This window comes from Lotus japonicus, chromosome 5 (assembly GCF_012489685.1).
Source record: "Lotus japonicus ecotype B-129 chromosome 5, LjGifu_v1.2".
Taxonomy (NCBI): Eukaryota; Viridiplantae; Streptophyta; class Magnoliopsida; order Fabales; family Fabaceae; genus Lotus; species Lotus japonicus.
The window spans coordinates 8,234,981-8,255,830 of NC_080045.1; the positions used below are offsets into that span (position 1 = coordinate 8,234,981).

Sequence of the window (20,850 nt, forward strand, 5' to 3'; positions counted from 1 at the left end):
AAAGTGTTTTTTAGCCAAGAATAATAATGTGGGTATTAGAGAAAATTAATATTTATATATAGTTTACTAGTTTACTTTTAACTGTGTATTATAGAGTAAAAAGCTCACACGGAAGTGAACATTTTACACGAATATACTTTAATACATAAACTAATAGAAGTATATATTAATTTTAATATAATTTGAGTATTTATTTCTATTTTTTAAGAATTATAGGAGTAATTATATAGTGATTTTATGATTCATTCATACCTTAGTATGTTAAAATTCTAAATTTAATTTTCTTATATTTTAAATTATATATTAAATTTTTATGTGCTTTTAAGAAATTATTTCCTTTTAGAGAAGAAGGATTGAAGGAAGGTATTCCATCAAGGGATGAAGCAATGAGCCAAAGTGGGCGAAAGAGGCTAACTGTCACACTAAGAGAGTTCCTAGCATTCTGTATACAAGAGATGAATATTGAGCATGACAATATAGTTAATACATGCCATTTATTCCAACAATTTGTTGTAGACTTCTCTACAGTTTGTTGTGGACTCCTAAGCAAGATATCGTATTTGTTGCCATTAATTCTACTGATCTTTTGAAACATTGTAAAGTTTTAAAGCTCACTAGAAACATGAGGTTAGGCATATCAAGGTCACCAGAACTTGCATCAGAGATAAAAGAATTTGCTGACTGGATTCTCAAAATGGGTGATGGTGATTTCGATTCAAATGAGCGTAGTGAATCAAATAATGCAATTCCAGCAGATCTTTTAATACATGATATAAAAAATCCTCTTCTCGATATGGTTGATTTCACATTTCCCAATTTGTTGCAAAGCACGAAGAATGACAAGTTTTTGGAGAAACGATGCATATTCTGCCCTACCTTGAAATCTGTGAGAAGATCCCTAATTTTATCCTTTAATTACATATAGGTAATATTAAGGAGTACTTAAGCTCTGATAGCCCTTGCAAATCTTACCAGGACATCGAACTAAAGTCAGAGTGGTTTACTACTGAGTTCTTAAATAATGATATTACATGCTTCAAAATTTCGAATCATAAAATAACTTCGAAGGTAGATACTTCGATAAAACTTTTGAAAAATATAGATTTACAATTTATGTGTTATGATCTTTATTTATGAACTTTATTGATTAGTTAAATCACTACAACTTGAATGTTGTTTTTATAAATTATCACTTTCTTAAATTCCTTACTGTTTTCTATAGACCTCATTTTTTCCCTAAGCGAAACTCATATTATTACGTTAAACATTTAATAAAACAATTGTGGATGTTCATTTTGAAAAGTAAAGCAAGAAGGATTTGTTAATTTCACATCATTTGTTGTTATCATAACATGATTTTTAAAAAATAAAATACAAAACGAAGTTATCGAATGTATATGGTTTTTTGTGTTCTTAGTTTAATGTTATTTAATTAAATTATTACCTAATTTGTTCGCTAATAATTACTTGACTCTTATTCTTTTTTTTTTCAATCAATTACGGAATTTAGGTAATTACTATGCATTACTATTAAATTTTATTCAAAATTAAAAACAAAACATCTTATCATCAAAATTAATATATTATATTCAAGAATACATATTAAAAGGAGTTTGACACATTGCAGATTTAATTTCGAAATCCATCAATTAGGTAACAAATAACAAATTAAAACCAAAATTTATTATTTTGCACAATAATTCACTTGCACATATTTTCATTCTTTTTTCCACAAAGGAAAAATATATGATTTATTACAAAAATAATATCGTAATATATTTTGTAATATATAACTGAATTACATTAATAAAAGATTAGCAAAATATTATTTTTTCGAGAACATGAATTTATTAAAAACTGGAAAGAAAAAGGATGGTGGGGACAAGCCCCCACAAGGTAATCAAAAATCCACACTACTGTTAAAATAGTACAAATCATTTGGTTTCTCAGATCCTCTTTTGGCTAAAGCATCAGCAGAAATATTAGCTTCTCTATAGATATGTCTAACTTCTAGGCAATTCACTAAGGGAATTAGAATATCAATTTGATTAAGAATGTTTCTCAGTTTCCAAGGCCTATCTTTGCTGTGATTAACCCACTTAATTGCTAGAGAGGAGTCGCTCTCTATTATGATGTTGCGATCAGATATTGGTGGCTAAGTTTCAGGGCCTCAAAGATAGCCATTACCTCAGCTTCAAAGGAGAACCCCAGCCTCGAGTTCTTAGAGAAGAAACCTTTGATCTCATTGTTTGAGTTCCTTAGGACTCCACCAATCCCACTAGGACCCGGGCAGCCCTTCGTGGCACCATCAACATTGATTTTCAATATTCCGCGGGATGGAGGACACCAATGATCTCGCCGCTGAATATATCTTTTCTGATTCAATCTGATATTGGTGAAATTTCTGGAGAAATCCTCCATACTGTACGAGCACCGGTTAGACAAGGCTTTTGACCACCAACCAATTCTTACCAAATGCATATCCCAAATCTGTGATGCATGCACATTTTTCCCATTAAAGCAAGCTTCATTTCTTTCTATCCATAGAGCCCATATTAGGGAGTAGGGAATCATCTTCCACAGCACACTGTCAGACAGTTTGGGAAGGTGGTCCCATTCCAACAATAGATCATGAATGGACCTAGGGATCACCCAGGCCACACCTTCACGCATAAATATAGCTGTCCATAAGGACAAGCTTGAACCAACTGCCCGAAGTCTTCTTCCAGCATCCAACTATTGTAAAACCGAAATGGTTTTGGCCCAAAGTCAACCTCCTCACCTATGGACAGAATTATCGCCCTGTGGTCAGATAAACCCCACTATTCCACTGCTTGATTTACCCCTTCCAACGCCTGAAAACTTCCTTCACTTAGCAGCCATCTATCTAGCCTACTCCACACACCCCCATTCCTTGCACTGAACCAAGTAAAGTCGCCATTCGTAAGGGGAATATCAATTAGGTTAAGATTCTCCACAAAACTACATAAGCTGCTATCCACAACATCTGACTCCCCTCTCCTTTCTCCATAATTCAAAGTCCCATTAAAATCCCCTCCTAAGATCATTTCAATTCTACTTTCAGATAATATCTCACACAAATTCTCCAGAAACTCTCTTCTATCAGTAGCAACGTTTGGGCAATAAATATTACAAATAGCAACCTGAAAAGGGATAGATGGGACCTTAGCAATCAGCATGAGAAACCGTTGGTCTTTCAAAATTTCCTCCACTTGAATAGAATTAGCATCCCAACAAGAAATGAGTCCCCCAGCACTGCCCACAGCAGGGACAAATTCATGATTCATCTGCAGATAGTTCGCTAGATTTTCTCCAATTTTTCTCTTCTTCTCATCCAACTTAGTCTTCTGAAGGAGGCACAGTTCAATTTTGGCTTTCCTGATTACAACCCTTACTGATCGAGTTTTTTCTGGGCTCCCTAGTCCTCTAACATTCAAAGAAAGCCATTTCCGAGCTCTGCCCATTACCGACCTGGATGCAATCTTGGGTTATCCTCCTCTAGCTCTTCTGCAAAGCCTCGAATTGCTTCTTCATCACTCCCTGGGAAATTTAGACCAGCGGGCTTGCACATGAAATAAGCCTTCCTAGCCCTTGTGAGATAGCCTCCGGAGCCTGCTCTTTGCACCTCCTCTTGAAGAGATGCGATATCTGGATCAACGCCGCCACAAGCCTCTGTTACTTCTCGCAATATTGAAGAACCCACCTCAGCTCTCAACTTTCTACCCCTTTTCTTCTTTTCTGAACCCTTTCTACCTTTCGGGATAACGTCGGCCAACGCTTGGAGTTTATGGCCTCTATTAATCCCTTTAGCAGTGTTCTGTAAGTAGGTGTTCAGGCTTTGTTCAATTGAATCTGGTGTTTCGATATCCTCTATGAAGTCTCCAGAGGTATCTTCTTGCGTTGTGTGCTCATCAATCTCACAAAGGGATAAATGACCCCCTGAAGCTGAGCTTCCAACTAGATCGCATGCGGTAAGAGGGCCTACCGTTTTTGGAAATAGAGTACTGGGCCTACCACAATATTGTTCAGCCCAAGAGACTAGAAGCTGACCCACCATTTCAGAGGGTAAAATTGGGAAATTGCATCCATAGTAAAACAAGTTCCACCGTTCTGTTGGTACTACTAAACGCCACATCATTTCATTTGAATTTTGCCTCAGCCCTGAGTAGAATAAATTTAATGTATCAGCTCTTAAGTCCACCTGTCTCCACTCAACTTGAATTGGCCAATCACTAGCTTGATTTGTATATCTCGAGCCCACCATCTCATTAATTCCGCCTTCAACGTAATCATTGGTCGTGATGCTCTTCGAGACATCTTCCACATTCCCATGCAACCGGAATCCCAATGGAAGTACGTCGGCACCGATAGCTCTTTCAGCTTCCTCCGGTGAAAAATATTGAATTGATTCGGCAACCCAGGATTTTTCCGACGAAGGACTTTCACCTGAATCCTTGTCACGAAATATGTGATCCTCATCCTCAGGAAATTCCTGGCATACATAATCTCTTTTCACTAAGACTTCTAATTCCTTACTGTCCACAGTGATTGGAATCATCAAGTTTTCCAGTATAGGTTCTGGAGACATTATCAGAATCCTAGCAAAATCATAACGTTCCTCCTTACTAGTCTGCGCATCCATGCTTATAAAAGTCCCCATACTGCTGATTAGCTTGCTGAAAAACTCAGCATTCCAGAATCCAATCGGTACCTTCCAGAGCTTTATCCACGTAAGGAATCCCTTGGGCACCTGTGAATCCTCCAATTTTTTTAATGCAGAAAATGACTCATCCACCTCTGCTGCATACAATTTCAAGAATCCATCACGCTCGCACTCGGACTGGAATAACAACAGTTTCTCTTTTGCACCGAACGGTTTAACTTGCACTCCCTTGTGGCCCTTTTCATGAATTCGGTATTGGATGACTTTGCTCCTCTCCATCTTGTTTAGCTCTGCAACTGCCATTTTAGAAATATTCGAATTTTTCCGGACACTCTCCTTCCTCCAAGACGTATCCGGAGGTTGAGCCTTGGCTTGATGATCTTTCACCCTCCATTCCATGCGGCTTTTTTTATCTTCTGGCATAATCGGTTTCCTCTTTGGCACCCATTTTTGCATTCGTTTAGCTTGAACTCTCCCCTTCGGAACTCTGTTTTTTACCCACACTTCTGTGGCATGGGATGAGGAATCTGCTTCTTTTACTGTTAGGAACACTCCGTTGAATCTCCTCTTGTGCAGTTCAGAGATTGCATTCAGCCCATCTTGCTTATTGAGGAAGGTGACAAATCCAAAGTTAAAGCTCCTTCTGTGTCGTAAGCTCCTGGGAATGAAAAGCCTTTCAATCCTCCCGAACTTCTCGAACAGTTTCCGAACACGTTTGTAGTTAGCTCTTTTATCCAAACCGTCAACGAAAACTGTGAAGCCTGATCTCCTTTCCCACCTCACTCCCTCTCTTTGCTGTGACACAGATCTATCTACTTCCTTCCTAGAAGATGAAACCCTAACAGAGCCAGTGGGGCTCATGCCAAAATATTATTATTGCTGACATTTTTTTAAATCTTTGAAATTCGAACATGTCTTTCATTTGACAATTTTTTAATGTGTATTCGTTTTAATAACTTTAAAAATAGATTTTTTGGAGGGGAAAAACCATCTTGATAGGGCGTTGAAATTGACCCTCAAAATTAGAGCGTTAAATTTGTGATAATTAATATTTTTTAAGGACATAGCTGCTTTATCAAATGAGCATTTAAAATTTTAAATTTAAATTAAAAAATATCTTATCTTAAATTCATAATAAATTATGATTCAATTTTTGACCAAAATAATAAAAGCAACAACTTATCTAGAAGTTTAAAATATTCTCAAATAGTTGAGAACTTATCTAGGGAAATAAAAATGAATTATGTTTTTAGATCAAATAAAAAAGCAACAACTTATCTTAAAACTTAAAAGTATTTTCAAACAGTAGAGTAGTTCTAAGAATTTAAAACAAATTAAATTTAAATTACGTGATACATTAATTTTGGGTGCAAATTAAAAACTACTAGTGTTTTTTACCCGCGCGTTGCACGAGAAATATGTCTTCTAAGCCCGATTGAGACCAAGAGGAACTCGTTTCACATTCTTCGTAAATATGAAGACGATAACACAAATCATAGATATAAGGAATTATCAACATATTAATCTTAAAAAAAATTAATGTGATAGTAGCACAAATCAGGATTGTGTAAGATATATCATAAAGTATAACATTATTGTGTTTATTCCAACTAAGTAGGGATGACAATGGGTAGGTACTATAATACCATCTCCATACCCGCATTTTTAAAAATTACATGTACCCGTCTCCATACTCACGTGGGTAGCAACTCGAAGCTCTCCACCTTTAGACAATTCAATGTCATTACATAAAGCTATCCATCTTTGCCAAAATCTAAATCTATGGATGACAATGGATCTCAAAATCATAAGATACCCGCAAAAAATACCCACTATGGGTAGGATAAAAAACCGCTAAATGGGTATGAGGTTGAGTATAGATAATTACCCACAAAAAATAATGGTTATGGGTGCGGGTATGGGCACTATAGTACCCAACCGGTCCATATCCACACACATATGTTATTATTATTATTATTATTATTATTATTATTATTATTATTATTATTATTTGGGAATATATTAATAAATTAACTTAAGCTATAGCTTTCAAACTCACTCTTTTTAAAAAAAAGTTTGGGATATATTAATTAATACTCTAAAAATAAATAATAAATAAATTAAGATAAAATCAAGAAATAAACCACCTAAATCCTAATCAAATCTAAAATTTAAAAATGTATTTTTTTACTCTAAAAATAAATCAAAAATAAATTAAGATAAAATTAAGAAATAAACAACATAAATCCTAATCAAATCTAAAATTTTAAAATGTATTTTTTTATGAGAATTAATCTGAGAATGACACGTGTTATTTTTTTTTTCCAATTAGTGAATATTCTGCACCCTAGAAGATTTTCTTTTCCTCAATCCTTTTGCTTTTGATTAAGAAGAGAAAAGCAGGAATCCTTGAAGCATATGACATCTTACAATTAGTTGAAGAACAAAATCAATTCATGAAGAAGATTGAAACAGAAACCCAAAATGAAGTCTTGAAGAACAAAATACCCTCCTTCACCAATTTGAAAGGACTGTGGTGAAAGAATTGTATTTAGTGTATTTGTGAATCTTGGGGTGGAACCCTTGTGAAACAAAAAATCAAAGACACATTTCAGTCAAGAGAAACAAAAAATGGTGTATTGCCCCATATGTGCGCACCCCAACAAATTATCTATATATGTGAGAAAAAACAAAATAATTCTCTCACCCAAAATAATTGTGGTTACTTCACCATTAAATTTATACTAACAATCAATTTAAATTGAACTTAAGAAAATATATAGAGCAAAGTAAGATAAGTCACCCAATTGGCATACTAAAACATGAGAATATACAAAACTAATGAGTTTGAGGAAAACATGAACCAACCTTAAGAATGGGCTAAACATACTCATGAAGATTAAATGTGAGCTCTTCATATGCTTTCATCAATTTGACTGACTTGTGCATCATTAAAAAAAAATTAGTAAGTTGTGCATCATTCACATACAGTGCAAATAGTATGCTTATATACACAACTCAAACATGAAGAATAAAAAGGGGCAAAATTTGAGAAATGAATATAAATTCAGGCTATCCTAAGTTTCGTAAATTTCTATAAATTATACCAAAATCTGGTTTAGAATGGCTTCACACGCATGAATTTCTACAAATTATATTAAAATCTGGTTTTAAAAAAAATACAAAAGCGGAAGAAGAACAATAGAAAAAACATTACATCAGAATCAAAACATTACATCTTCAACAATGATTCGTTAAAGGGTCTATGTAAAAATTTGTAAACTTTTGAATCAAAACACACAAAATATGTGAAATTTAAGAATCCAGGATTGAATTACGAACAAAGGATAAACTGAAATGGCACAAACCATTAATCACAACATGATAAACTCTTCTTCACGTAACATCATCTTACGGCATACCTCTGACCTGATCGCGACATGTGGCAGAGGTAGAAATAGCAGCTATCAAATCTCTGCGTGTCCATGGTAGCTTTGTGGACCCTCAGCACCAAATCAACTCCTTTTTCTTAGAATTAGCATTAAATAAATAATAAGATAAATTAATATAAAATCAAGAAATAAACAACCTAAATCCTAATCAAATCTAAACTTTAAAAAGGTACTAAATAAAGATAGATAAAAACTACCAAAATCTAGGAAATCACAATAAAAAACTCATAAAATCCTGAATTAAATAAAAATATGAAAATTCAATAAAAATACCATAAAAATTCATTTATACTCTAAAAGGAACTCAAAAATAAAATAAAATATTTCATGAAATTAAAATTAAATAAATAATAAATAAGGATAGATAAAAACTATCAAAATCTAGCAAATCACAATAAAAACTCATAAAATCCTGCATTAATTAAAAATCCGAAAATTCAATAAAAATTAATTATTATACTCTATAAATAAATGTAAAATAAAATAAAATATTTCCTGGAAGTAAAATTAAATAAATAATAAGATAAATTAAAATAAAATTAATAAATAAACAACCTAAATCTCAATCAAATCTAATATTAAAAAAGGTATTAAATAAAGATAGATAAAAACTAACAAAATCTAGCAAATCACAATAAAAACTCATAAAATCCCGAATTAATAAAAAATTCAAAAATTCAATAAAAATTAATCAATATATTCTAAAAATAAATTTAAAATAAATTAAAAGACCAAATCTTATCTTTTAAAATAATATCAATCAATTATTTTAGAATATATAAAATTAAAACATATATCAAGTGAAAATTATATCTTCTAAAATACTATCAATTAATTAGGTTTGAATATATAAAATTAAAACATATATCAATTGAAAATTATATCCTCTAACAAATTGACACGTGGAATAATTTTTATGAGAATTAATCTGGTGCTGACACGTCACTAAGAATTAATCTGGTGCTGACACGTCACTATGAAAGTTCTTCTTTTCTAATATATATTGATTGATATTGATTGATATTGATATTGATATTGATATTGATTCTCGATACCTTTGAATTTTAAAAAGTTTAATATGGCATGAGGTTTTTGAAGGATTCCTTATTTCAAATGAATGTCTATTATAATTCATCTTACTTCGTTTATTCAATCGACAAAACATATGTACTATAGTTTACACAAGAACTTAAAATAACACCGCAATAAACTGACCTTAAAACTTCGTGCTTTGCAACGTCAACTATGCCAATTTTAACCTATCTTTTTGGAGCAAAAAAAATTATATTTTAAAATTTATACTACCATATAAAGATCATTCATTGCAATCAAAACAAAAGCAACACACATGTGTAAAAATACATAAAATTTTCCCTATGATTACAAAATAAATTAACAATTTTTTAACAGAAAATTTGAAACATTTCCCGTGCAAGGCACGGGTCATCTTCTAGTTAATATATAATTATTTATTTAGTAATTCTACAAAAATTACAAATTATCTTATGAGTATTAAAGGTATTTAAAATTTATACATATTCCTCATATTTATAATTTTCTCTTTTATCTCTTACGTATTAATTATTTTCTCCATTTTAAATTAAGCTTTTATTAGTCCAAAAATTTAGGAATTAAGCTTTAAATGGTAATAAATAACTCTTTGAATTTTTATTTTTTTGAAAAGAACCTGCTATCAACACTACTAAAAAAAAGTGATTTTAAATTCCCTCGCTATTAGCGACGAAATGTGACGTATTTAGCGACGGATTCATGTTTTTGAAATAAAAAAACCATTTTAAAATTTAGCGACGGAAATAGCGACGGATCAGTAACCTCGCTGTTTTTCCGTCACTAATTCCCTCGCTAATATTATTTTAATATTTTAGATTAATTGCTGAATTCTGAAAGACCCTGAAAAAGGAATTGTTGTTCTATAACAACAAGTGAGGGTCGAATGACCACTTTCGGCATGTTCATACAAAAAGATTCAAAAAATTTCCACACGTGGTCCTTTGTACAGCAAAATAAGTGTCCCACCCCCACGTCCACCCCTACGTCACCCAAGAGAAAATTCCCCTTATCTCCTTCCCACGTGCCCCTTTCTTTGATCAAACACTTTTTAGAGCTTAAAAATCTTTGTGCTGCTGCTTCAATTCCTCACATGCAGGACTCTGATCACTATATAAATAATCCTTCCTATCCTTAACCCGCCGTCAACTTCATCAAACTCATCATCACAATCCATCTTTCACAGCCATTTACACATGGCTAGTTCTGACCCCATTATTACTACTACTAGCACCACCACAACGCCTTCTTGTAATATAAACCTTGCCTGCACCACCAACATTAGCAATAGTAGTAGCAATGTTAAGTTATACAAAGGTGTGAGGAAGAGGAAATGGGGGAAATGGGTATCTGAGATAAGGCTACCCAATAGCCGTGAGAGAATATGGTTGGGTTCCTATGACACGCAAGAGAAGGCTGCTAGAGCCTTCGATGCAGCACTGTATTGCTTGCGTGGTCGCCATGCCACTTTCAATTTCCCTGACACCCCTCATAAAGTGGAACTTCATTGTGTTGGAGTTGGGGACCAATCACTTTCCCCAGAGGAAATTCGAGAGGTTGCTGCTAAGTTTGCCAACAACATGGAGGTGATTCAAGAACAAGAAGGAGAAGGAGAAGGAGAAGGAGAAACATCACAACAACATGGTGCTGATGATTTGTTTGAGTCCAACATTAACACTAGCATAACAGAGAGCTCTCCATCAAACTCATGTTCTTTGAATGATTCCTATGATATGGGCTATGGGGACATGAGGACCTTGGATTGGACAATTTCGGATATGTTGGATGACTTGAATAATGGGGTTAATGCTGTTGGCTCCGATTTTGGGCTCTATTATTCTGGGCCAGATAATAATATGGAGTACTCGGATGAGTTATGTTCAGTTCAACACCCAACACTTTTTGAGGATGAAATGGAAGGTGGTGATGCTTTTTCCAACCATTCATTCCTTTGGAGTTGGAGCTTTTGATTCACCTGCAGCCTCTCTATGCCAAATTATTATTCCGGGAGTTATGATAACCTGATAGGTATAGGTAGACTCCCAATACTGCATACACTTTCTATACACATTACTTCTTCCTTCTTTTTTTCTTATTTTGAGTGTCTGCACTCAAGGAGTGTTCACCAAACATTTTCTTATTGCAACTCATTATATATACTTGCAAATTAACCTCCATCATTTTCTTTGGAAACTTATAATAGCTAGGTCAAGGTTGTAGTTAAATCAGGTCGAGCACAACATACCATAAATATGATTGAACCAAGTTTTTGTGTGTCTTCTCTCTATTAATGGGTCGCACTCGTTGCACATATTGTAGGTTAAATCAAGTCGAACGTAACACAACATACCATAAATATGATTGAAGTGACCAAGTTTTTGTGTGTCATCTCTCTATTAATGGGTCGCACTCGATGCATGTTTAAATCAGGTCGAGCACAAACATAACATAAATATGATTGAAGTGATTAAATTTTTGTGTGTCATCTCTCGATTAATGTGTCGCACTCGATGCACGTTTGCATTGCACAACACCTATTTGACTCATGCAGGCAGTTTGTGGTGGTACTTTACTCTCAAACTTTCAATTTTTTTTATAGGCAAATGTTAGTTGTTAGTAATGTTAGTAAATTAGTCATTTTTAGGATTCGAACCCTGAACCCTTCACTCTTTACCCCACCCAACTCTTATGTCCCTAGCTCTTTACCACTTGATCTATCCTTCGGGGACTCAAATTCTATCAAGTTTAAAGGAAAAAAACAAAGAAATGTTATTTTAACGCTATGAAATATCTAGAAATTGTGCGTAGAAAAAGTCATATCGGTAATAGCTGAAAATGATATTTCATTTTCATTTTTTACACTCCTTGGAAATAATTATTATTACTTTGAGTAATTCTTGACTATTTTCTAATTTTTTGATTACTTTTGAGAAACATGGAGGGTACAAACATAAACGAACAAAGAGTAAGGACGACATTTGCACAAAGTTAAAACAACAAAGGGTAAAAACTGCTTTTAAGTTAAAATGAAAGTAATCAGGAATTAGGAAAGAGTCAAGAATTACTGAAAATAATAATAATTATTTCCAAGAAGGAATGTCCTTTTCAAGGGATGTCATTTTTTATAATAATAATTAGCAAAGAGTCAAGAAGTACTCATTAAACTTTTTTCTCTATTCTTTTGGCCCGAGTTAATGCTATCCAAATGAATTGAAAATGATGATGAACATACACTTTTAGGGACACCCATTTGACACATATAACTTCAGTAATGTAAAAAATGAAAATGGAATATTATTGTCAGTATTACCCATTTGCCCTTGATGTTTTAATTTTGTGCAAATATCGTTCCTACTCTTTTTTCGTCTATATATATTTATACCCTTTATGTTTCTTAAAAATGCAATGAATGCCCCTACACCTAACCAATTGAGCTACATAAAGAATTGATATATTAAGAAATAAAATTTTATTTATATCATTTATTTCTTCATTTTCTTCTCAGGACTACCCTCATCTCCCCGAGCTACAGAAATAACCAGATTACACGTGTGGCTCCTGGAAACTTTTAGCCGATTTGAACTCAATGAGGACACGAGTCAGAGCAATCTAGCTATCTCTAACATACTGCTTGTTGTGGAGAATCTGGGAGGGGCGAAATGAAAATGTTTTTAAGGAAAAGAACCCCTTCTTCTCTGAGCACAATCAAAAGAGCCCAACTTTTGCACCAAGACTTCTTTCCACCGAGTCCACCAGGAACTCACCACTGCTAAACAGGAAGGGGACGGTGTGGGTGGCAACCCCCACAACAAAATCTGATCATGCTAGCTTGGAAATAGAATTAACACAAGATTATTTCATTACTTTTCATGATAAGTACTTTATTTTCAAATGTATTCGTAATTCTTAACTAGAACCAGGGATGTTAATTGAATTCATTATCAAGTTAGAATAACCCTTTTAAAGTCATTTTAGGTGTATCGTTATAATATCCAAAAGCCACTTAAATCCCTACTAATATGAGCCTAAACAAGAAAACTACCTCTAATTCATTTTCTTTCCATTTTTTTAATACTCAAACTCCACTGTATTAAAATGTAAAATGAAAACTAAATTTGTTCACTTTTTCTAATAAATAGCATGCAAGTTCAGTACAAATTAAATGCACATATTTTAAAAAGAAAAAACACGATTGCAAATACCCCACCGAACAACTTTCATTATAAAACTCTAACATATGTTGTTTAACACATGGGATAAAAAAATAAACTATAATGAAGATCTAATAGAAAGCATGTGCCACACACGTCTAGATATAAATAAATGCCAACAGGTGATGAGAAAACTCAGTTTTGCTATGAGCAAAAATATCAAAACTTCATGTTGATTGTCATACAAAAAATTGGCAATAGTTAACTCTCGGTGCAAAGTTCTTCAATTCCTCATAGACAGTGAGTCTCTGCCTTCATTCTGGTTGGAGCCTTCCAATTCATCGTTTGATAGTATCTGTAAGCAAATTGTTAGACATTTAATAGATATAACCACATAACAGAAGACTGCACTTAAGATTTTGCAATTTATTTCTCATATGAAAATTATAGCCTATTATACTGAGCAAATGATTCTGGAGGTATATATAACCACATCAAAAGACAATGCACAATACAATAATTTAAAGACAAATTTAAACTTTATAAAAAAGAAAGTTAGAATTTTGCACCCTAAATTGAAGATTGTTATTGTAGTTCTCAATATAGTATCTCCAACTATCAACCTTAGTTCCTTCACAAAATCAAGACGGGAAATCTGCTTTGCCTGAATTAGAACGACACGACATATTAGAGATATTTCATTCAGGAAGATGATGAAAGATTTTTTTACCACTCTACGTTTGAATCTCTCAAGACTCAACCGTAGTATAGTAAAGGGTTTTGTCGTATCCACAAGGAGGTGTAATACTTATGCCGTTCAATAGCTAACAGACTCAAATGATGGTTAACAGAGATATTAGGGGTTTGTTTAAGAACATGAAAATATAAAGAAAGCAGGTAAAGTAGTTGGATTCACCAAGGTAGATAGTTTTGCTGGGATTAGAGTTTCGTTGTTTGACCTCTATGTATTCTATTGATTCACATACAAATATCGTTCTATGCAATTGATTCCTCCCACCATTTCTTATCTTACTACCCAGTCCCCCGGTGTAGAAGATTATCAACTCCCTATATTAACCTTCAATCCCTTGATCGATTAACAATAATGAGTAGCATTAAGCATAGATGTTTGAATAGACTAATGATCTAACCCTATCCCTAGACCTTAGAATCATTAGATGATTTTACCTAATTCAGATTTAAATAGTTAGTTCCCACCATCCTATTAAATCTAAATTCATGTTCTAGGTGATCAATCCAAAACAAGCATGAAGCACAAGGTAAAAATCATTGAATCATGGAAAAGAAACATATGATTAACTCTAGTTCAGACTCAAGAACATGTGAGTTCCCTACACAAGTTTGAATCAATCAAAATACCCAAGGGGATCAAACCTAAGATGTAGCATGAAGCAAAAGAGAAAACCATTGATTATTTAGCATAGAAACATGAAATTTGCATGAAAGAAAATCAAATAGATCACATGAGTATCAAAACAACTAGTTCTAATCCCAACAAATGAGAAATTAGCTATCCATTTCCATGAATAGCTTTACAATCATAAAAGAGAAGAAGAACGATGAAAAACCGAATACGTGACGGTTCCCCGGCGATGAAATCGGCTCCAAAGCCTTCTCCCAAGTCTCCTATACCTCCCTTGATACTATCCTTCGAGTTCTCTCTTTCCCTAAGTGGTGGGTTTCAGTTATGATCCAAGAAGTTCTTCTCTGTTCTGATTTAAATTTTCCTTTTAAATGGCAAATCTGGCACGACCGCTCAGCCCCTTTTCTGGCCGCTCAGCACCCTGTTACTTTAGGGATGGGTTTTCTTTAACCGCCTTGAAGACGCTCAGCCCCTTTCTTGGCCGCCCAGCCCTTTTCTGACAGGATAAAAGGAGCTCAGCTGGTTTTTAAAGGGCTCAGCTGATTTTTCCCAAACCTTCCAAAACTCTTTATCTTTTCACCAAATCTTCATCTCTTCACTAGATTCATGTCCCTACAACAACAATTGAGATTGGATCTCCATTTAAACACATTCTAATCAAAAGAGAGTCAATTTGCAAGATAATTTCCATAAATCACATAGAAATGTGCCTTAATAACAATGGAAAACTACGTAAAATTGACACTTATCAGAAGACATACATGCAAGAATAGTAGCTATTGCATATACCTTGTATAGTTCATAATGCGCTTTGATAAAACTCATATCACTGGAAGAAACCTTGTCAGTAATAGCCAGGACCAACATAGAAATTACTCGAATGGCATTAAAATCAGAAGAAGAAAAAAAAGGATAAAACTCCTACAAGTTGTACATTAACTATAGTAAATATGTTTATCAAGCAACCAACCTCACACATAAAACAGTAGAGGAAACAAAATAAGTTCATAAAACAATGGCGAAGTAATTAAGAGCTACATTCCTTAAGAATGAGAAGAATTAGATGTACCTAATCGCAGAGAAAAAAATATTTACATGATCTTACGGATTAAAATTTGCATCATACTTGTAGGTTCCACCATTAATTCTTCCAAAAATAAAGGCAGATCAAGTTAACCACTTTTGATTTTATTTAGAATAGAAAAACCATGTCATCATTCTTATCAAGAGAAATTTAATTTGGAAAATTTATATTAAAAATCAAATTGAAAAGGTAGAATCATTCTTAGATGAAAACAACAATTAAAATATTGGAATTAACATTCACTTGTACATAGAAAACTTGGAAAAACAAAAGACAGAAAACTCATATCAAGTCACTTACATTATCCACTGAAGTAGCTGACTCTATGAAGTCACTAGAACCATGACTAGTCAAATTGGAACTAGAAGAATTAGCACCGGAATCATTATTTACTCTCACTTTTCCACAAAAATAGTCTGTAACAAAGCATCATGTATTAGTGATCAAGAAGAAACTTTTCTTCAAAGGAATAACACTATATAGCTTAGAACGTTTGTTGTTTTATTGAAACATAACGAAGCCATCAATTGTTGAATATAAGAGATCTCAACTACAAGATGATAATTATTTTTATGGATAAAACACTATTTCCAAAATCTAAAATCTTTTATAAATTTTTCACCTAAATGGAAACAATGAATCATAGATATCAATTAGTTTGCCTTTGATGAACCCACTTAGTTCTAATTATATAATACCAAAATGTACAACTTATTTATGCTAGGAAAACATATGTCAATAGCAAACACACACACAAAAAAAACTTAAGTTACAGTGTATATTACCTTCAGCATTTCCTGAGACCTTAAAACTAATAATGAATTCTGGATAAATGTAAGTATTTATATTCGTATTCCATACTGTATAGTATCTTGGGCATTGGATGTCATCAACTCCAGTATCATATTTAGATTTTCTGGGTTGAAATTGACCGGTGGCGGAGCCAATGCCAGGAAAAAAAACTTCCATGCTCCCCATTATTAAGCGACAAAGAACCAAGTGTCGAACACCCTTTTCGTCTGTATCACAATAACGAGCACTGAAAATATGGAAATTTTGAATCTTGTTTTTAGTATGTAAAAGATATTATTTTTCAAAGTTGATCATCTGAAAACTAACCTAGCATAAGGGCAGGTAACAGCTGCAAGATAAACACCAGCACCGTACGTGCATTTGGTTGCACAGAGTGGACAATGCCCAAGTCCATACTTCATCATTGTAGATAAATCTTCTTTAGAAAAAGGAAGCCAAGCATATCGAAAATTTGCATCCCCATGTAGTTCTTTTGTAATTTTAGCTTGAGTCTGGAATAGCTCCAATTGTGCTTGCATTAATGTACCTAAGCAGCGATATGCCTCCACTATCTCAACATAAATACTGTCAAAAATGTTCATTCCATTAAGGAAAATCTTCTGTACATCATCCAAATCCAAATTTCCTTGTATAGATTCAGCATAAGGAACAAAACCTACTTTATTCTGTATAATGGATTCACAAACATTTCCGCATTCCAATCTGTTCAGCATGGTTCCAACTTCTAGTTGACCTTAGGCTCCCCACTACACTCCCTCAACTTGGATTCATCAACCTCGTTCACTTTGATTTCAATACATAATTTCACTCTCTCATGTTCCCATAAGTTATAAGATTTACCATCAGAAACAACACAAGTTTCAGGGAAAAAGCAACCTCCTACCTCAACAATCCATGCTATTGGTTGTTGCAAATCGGTTTTCAAGTCCACCTGGCACATGTGTAAAAAATCTAGTATAAGTTCACAACCATTTAGCCTTATTTCCAGAGCTGCCTTTTTCATTTCAAGATCATTCTTGACCAAACTAACAATATCTCTAGGATAATCCAACCATTCACCATTATTGTAGAACATCACACGTTTAGGTTTTCCACTCTTCTTATAGTTCAAATAATACCTAAGAAAGAATTGTCTGCTATGAGGACCAACAATTGTCATTTTTCTTTCATAATCTTCCAATCTCATATTTTTGATAACTCTGCTTGTGCGTGATGCAAGTGATGGTTGTTGATATAACGTTGATCGTGAAACTCGCATTAGATGTGGAACACACACTTGCTTCTACTTCAGTTCAGATCCAGCTTCCACTTCTGTATACTAAATGAATATCTATAAACACATAAAGATAAAAGCTCAGAAGTAGCAACCAAATAGAATCTTGAACCTTGAGCACGTTTAAATTAAGACACAGTAGACACATGGTGTAGACAATGACATTGAGAACTTTGGACTAATATATATGATAGTATATAAAGTTGACATAGTAGATAATGATGAGTTAACTAGTTAAAGCAATCCATGTATGACAAAACAAGTAATCTTTTCTTTTCTATTTTTTGTTACAGACTTACAGAGGAACAGGACAAAACAAGTAATCTGAAACACTTGCATAGACAAATATTGCAAAAGTATCATCTCTGAAAAGATTTGAAAAAATATAATGTATAAATAAATAAAAATACTTAATAGCATCAAGTTGTATGTTAACTTTAACTTATATGCATCATTTGGTATTCAGAAAAATAAGAGAGTTGGATAAAAGGAAGATAATTAAACTCTTATTTTTTTTTTTTGGAAAAGCCATATGAGGCACAAGGGGTGCCACCCTTAGTACAACAAAAGTGAGAAACAAAAGGACAAAACATAAAAAAGAATGAGATACTACTAAACAGATAGAAAACAGCAGCGATGAGAAGCAGAAACAGAATGAAGCAGGGGATAGAATCAGGTCTGAGTATTCCATCCAATCAAACTCAAGGTCCATGATAATCAAAAACGGTTCCAGAGAGAGTAACAAGTCAATCAAACGGCCAAGCTTCACTCTTATCTTGTTTTATGTTTGGTGTAGACCGGATATTGATAAGATGTGATATAAATAATAAGAAAGTGACCCCTAGAATAAAAAACACATAAACTATTTTAAATCAATTTTATAAAAAAAATAATTTACTAAAAAAATAATTTTTTATGAATGAGTCCATGTTTTAAAATTAACTAATTTTTTTTAAAAAAAGTAAGTCTATTTTTAACCTAAAATTATATCGGTAATTTTTTTTAACTTAATAACAGTAAGTGATATATATTAAAAATTAAATAAATTTAAATAATAGTTGAAAATTACTTTTTAAAATTTTTTTCTGTGCTTAAAATCTAACAAGTTACATAATAGAGAAATTAATAATTTTAAGTAACTAATAGTTTATAAAAGGAATTTTTTTTTCTAAATTCACTACTAATAAATTAGTATTTGTAAGTGACTATTTTACTGTTAGTCAAAAGTAAATTTACTATTAATAAATTAGTATTTGTAAATGACTATTTTACTGTCATGGAAAACTCAACACATCTTTCTCACAAATTTACAATTATTTTCATTTTTCACTTTTAAATAAACTTGAAAAAGGGGAGAATTTACCAGTTTTCGTTTAAAGTAAAGGAGTATTAGAATTTGTTTTCCGTGACAGCAACCAAAGTAGTGCTTGAACCTCTAATAACATAACATAATTAAAGTAACAGCTGAAAAATTACATGCATACATATATATATTTTTCTCCTCCTAGAGTCCTAGTTATTCTAAACGTTACAAGGTCTTGAGGGAAGCATCATTCATGGCAAGGAAATAGCTTATTAATTATTAAGAGCTTATTAACTTCTCTAAGCTTCACTATCTGTTACACCTGAAAATTCCTAAATAAAATGAACGCCACATACACACTCACCTACAATGTAGCTGTGTAGGCAATTAGGCGTAGCCTCAAGTCAAACAGCTGTTCAGAATACAATCTAAAACATATCAAAAAACAGACACTGAAATTATGCAACAGACAAAAGATCACTCAAATTCTGAATGGAAAAGGCACGGAATGAAAATTAGAAAATAAGAGATCAGGGAGCATAGATAAATCAACAGGTATAGAAGCACCGAGGTGGAAAAGGAATACTGTATGCCTCATAGAGGATGTTTTTCCTTCTATGCCTCTTTCACTAGACCGTGTGGCGACTGGCGTGTCTGACTTTCCATCATATTTATTGTTTTCCTTTTTATACCTCAATTATCCATTCTCATATAATGTAGGATGCATGCATTTGCTGCATCGTAAAAGTAGTCCATGTTTATGGTATTATGAAATGCTATCCATGCCACGTTATCATAGTGTGAAATGCAATCATATATTTTTCATCTGTTGATTTTTTTCACGTGTTTGGGAGAAAATAAGTTAAAATAACTAAAATAGGAGATTTTGCACAAACATATATATTTTTATTTAAATACTAATTTAAACCAATAAGTATTATATAATAAAAGTTGGTCAAAATATTTAAAATTAACCATATTTTATATATCTTTCCAAAGATGGCACAGTACGGGCCACAACTTATTGCTGCACTAAAAGAGATCCAATTATATTAATTAAATGATACATGGAAATATATTCATGACAAATTAATTTTGATATACATATCACAATTAGATATATTTTTAGTTCCTGTCCAAAACTATTAAATTTTTTAATCTTTATTTTGAAATTTTTTTCTAATGTTGTATATAAATTAAACCCAAATATCTTTATTTTATTTGAATTTCTATTCCTACGACTATACAATAAAAACTGAAATAAATATAAAAAATTGGAAAATAAAAATTCTATCTGTCTCTTCTAACAAAAAAAATTCACTTGGATCGAACTTGTGTTCTCATCTTCATTGAAGTTTAACTTGCTTAAAATTAGGCCGGCGTTTTATTAGTATCCACACAAATTACAATATACAAAATGTTTGTTGGTTTACGAAACTTTTTTTGGGTACAAAAAACAAAATTAGTATAATTATTTTTATTAGAGAAACTTATTGGTTTAAATTAGTATTTAAATAAAATTTAAAATATTTGGAAAAAATAGTATATCATATTTTAGTTTATTTCTCTGCTCCAAAACACGTGAACAAAGATAACAATTAAAATTTCGGCTTGAAAAAATATATTTGATTACATTTG

At 32.7% G+C, this 20,850-nt stretch overlaps 2 protein-coding genes across 2 annotated transcripts; one reads left to right on the forward strand and one right to left on the reverse strand.

The window, feature by feature from the left end:
* The first annotated feature begins 10,400 nt into the window (after positions 1 to 10,400).
* Positions 10,401 to 11,174, forward strand: LOC130719021 (ethylene-responsive transcription factor ERF017-like). Its single transcript, XM_057569672.1, has one exon. It carries the CDS (start codon positions 10,401 to 10,403, stop codon positions 11,172 to 11,174), a length of 774 nt encoding a protein of 257 aa, XP_057425655.1.
* Positions 11,175 to 13,638: 2,464 nt separating this feature from the next.
* Positions 13,639 to 17,795, reverse strand: LOC130719022 (probable inactive poly [ADP-ribose] polymerase SRO1). Its single transcript, XM_057569673.1, has 6 exons — positions 17,370 to 17,795; positions 16,943 to 17,301; positions 16,609 to 16,862; positions 16,124 to 16,239; positions 15,529 to 15,660; positions 13,639 to 13,710 (listed from the first exon to the last, which is right to left on the reverse strand). Exons 1-6 carry the CDS (start codon positions 17,793 to 17,795, stop codon positions 13,639 to 13,641), a joined length of 1,359 nt encoding a protein of 452 aa, XP_057425656.1.
* Between the last annotated feature and the right edge of the window lie 3,055 nt (positions 17,796 to 20,850).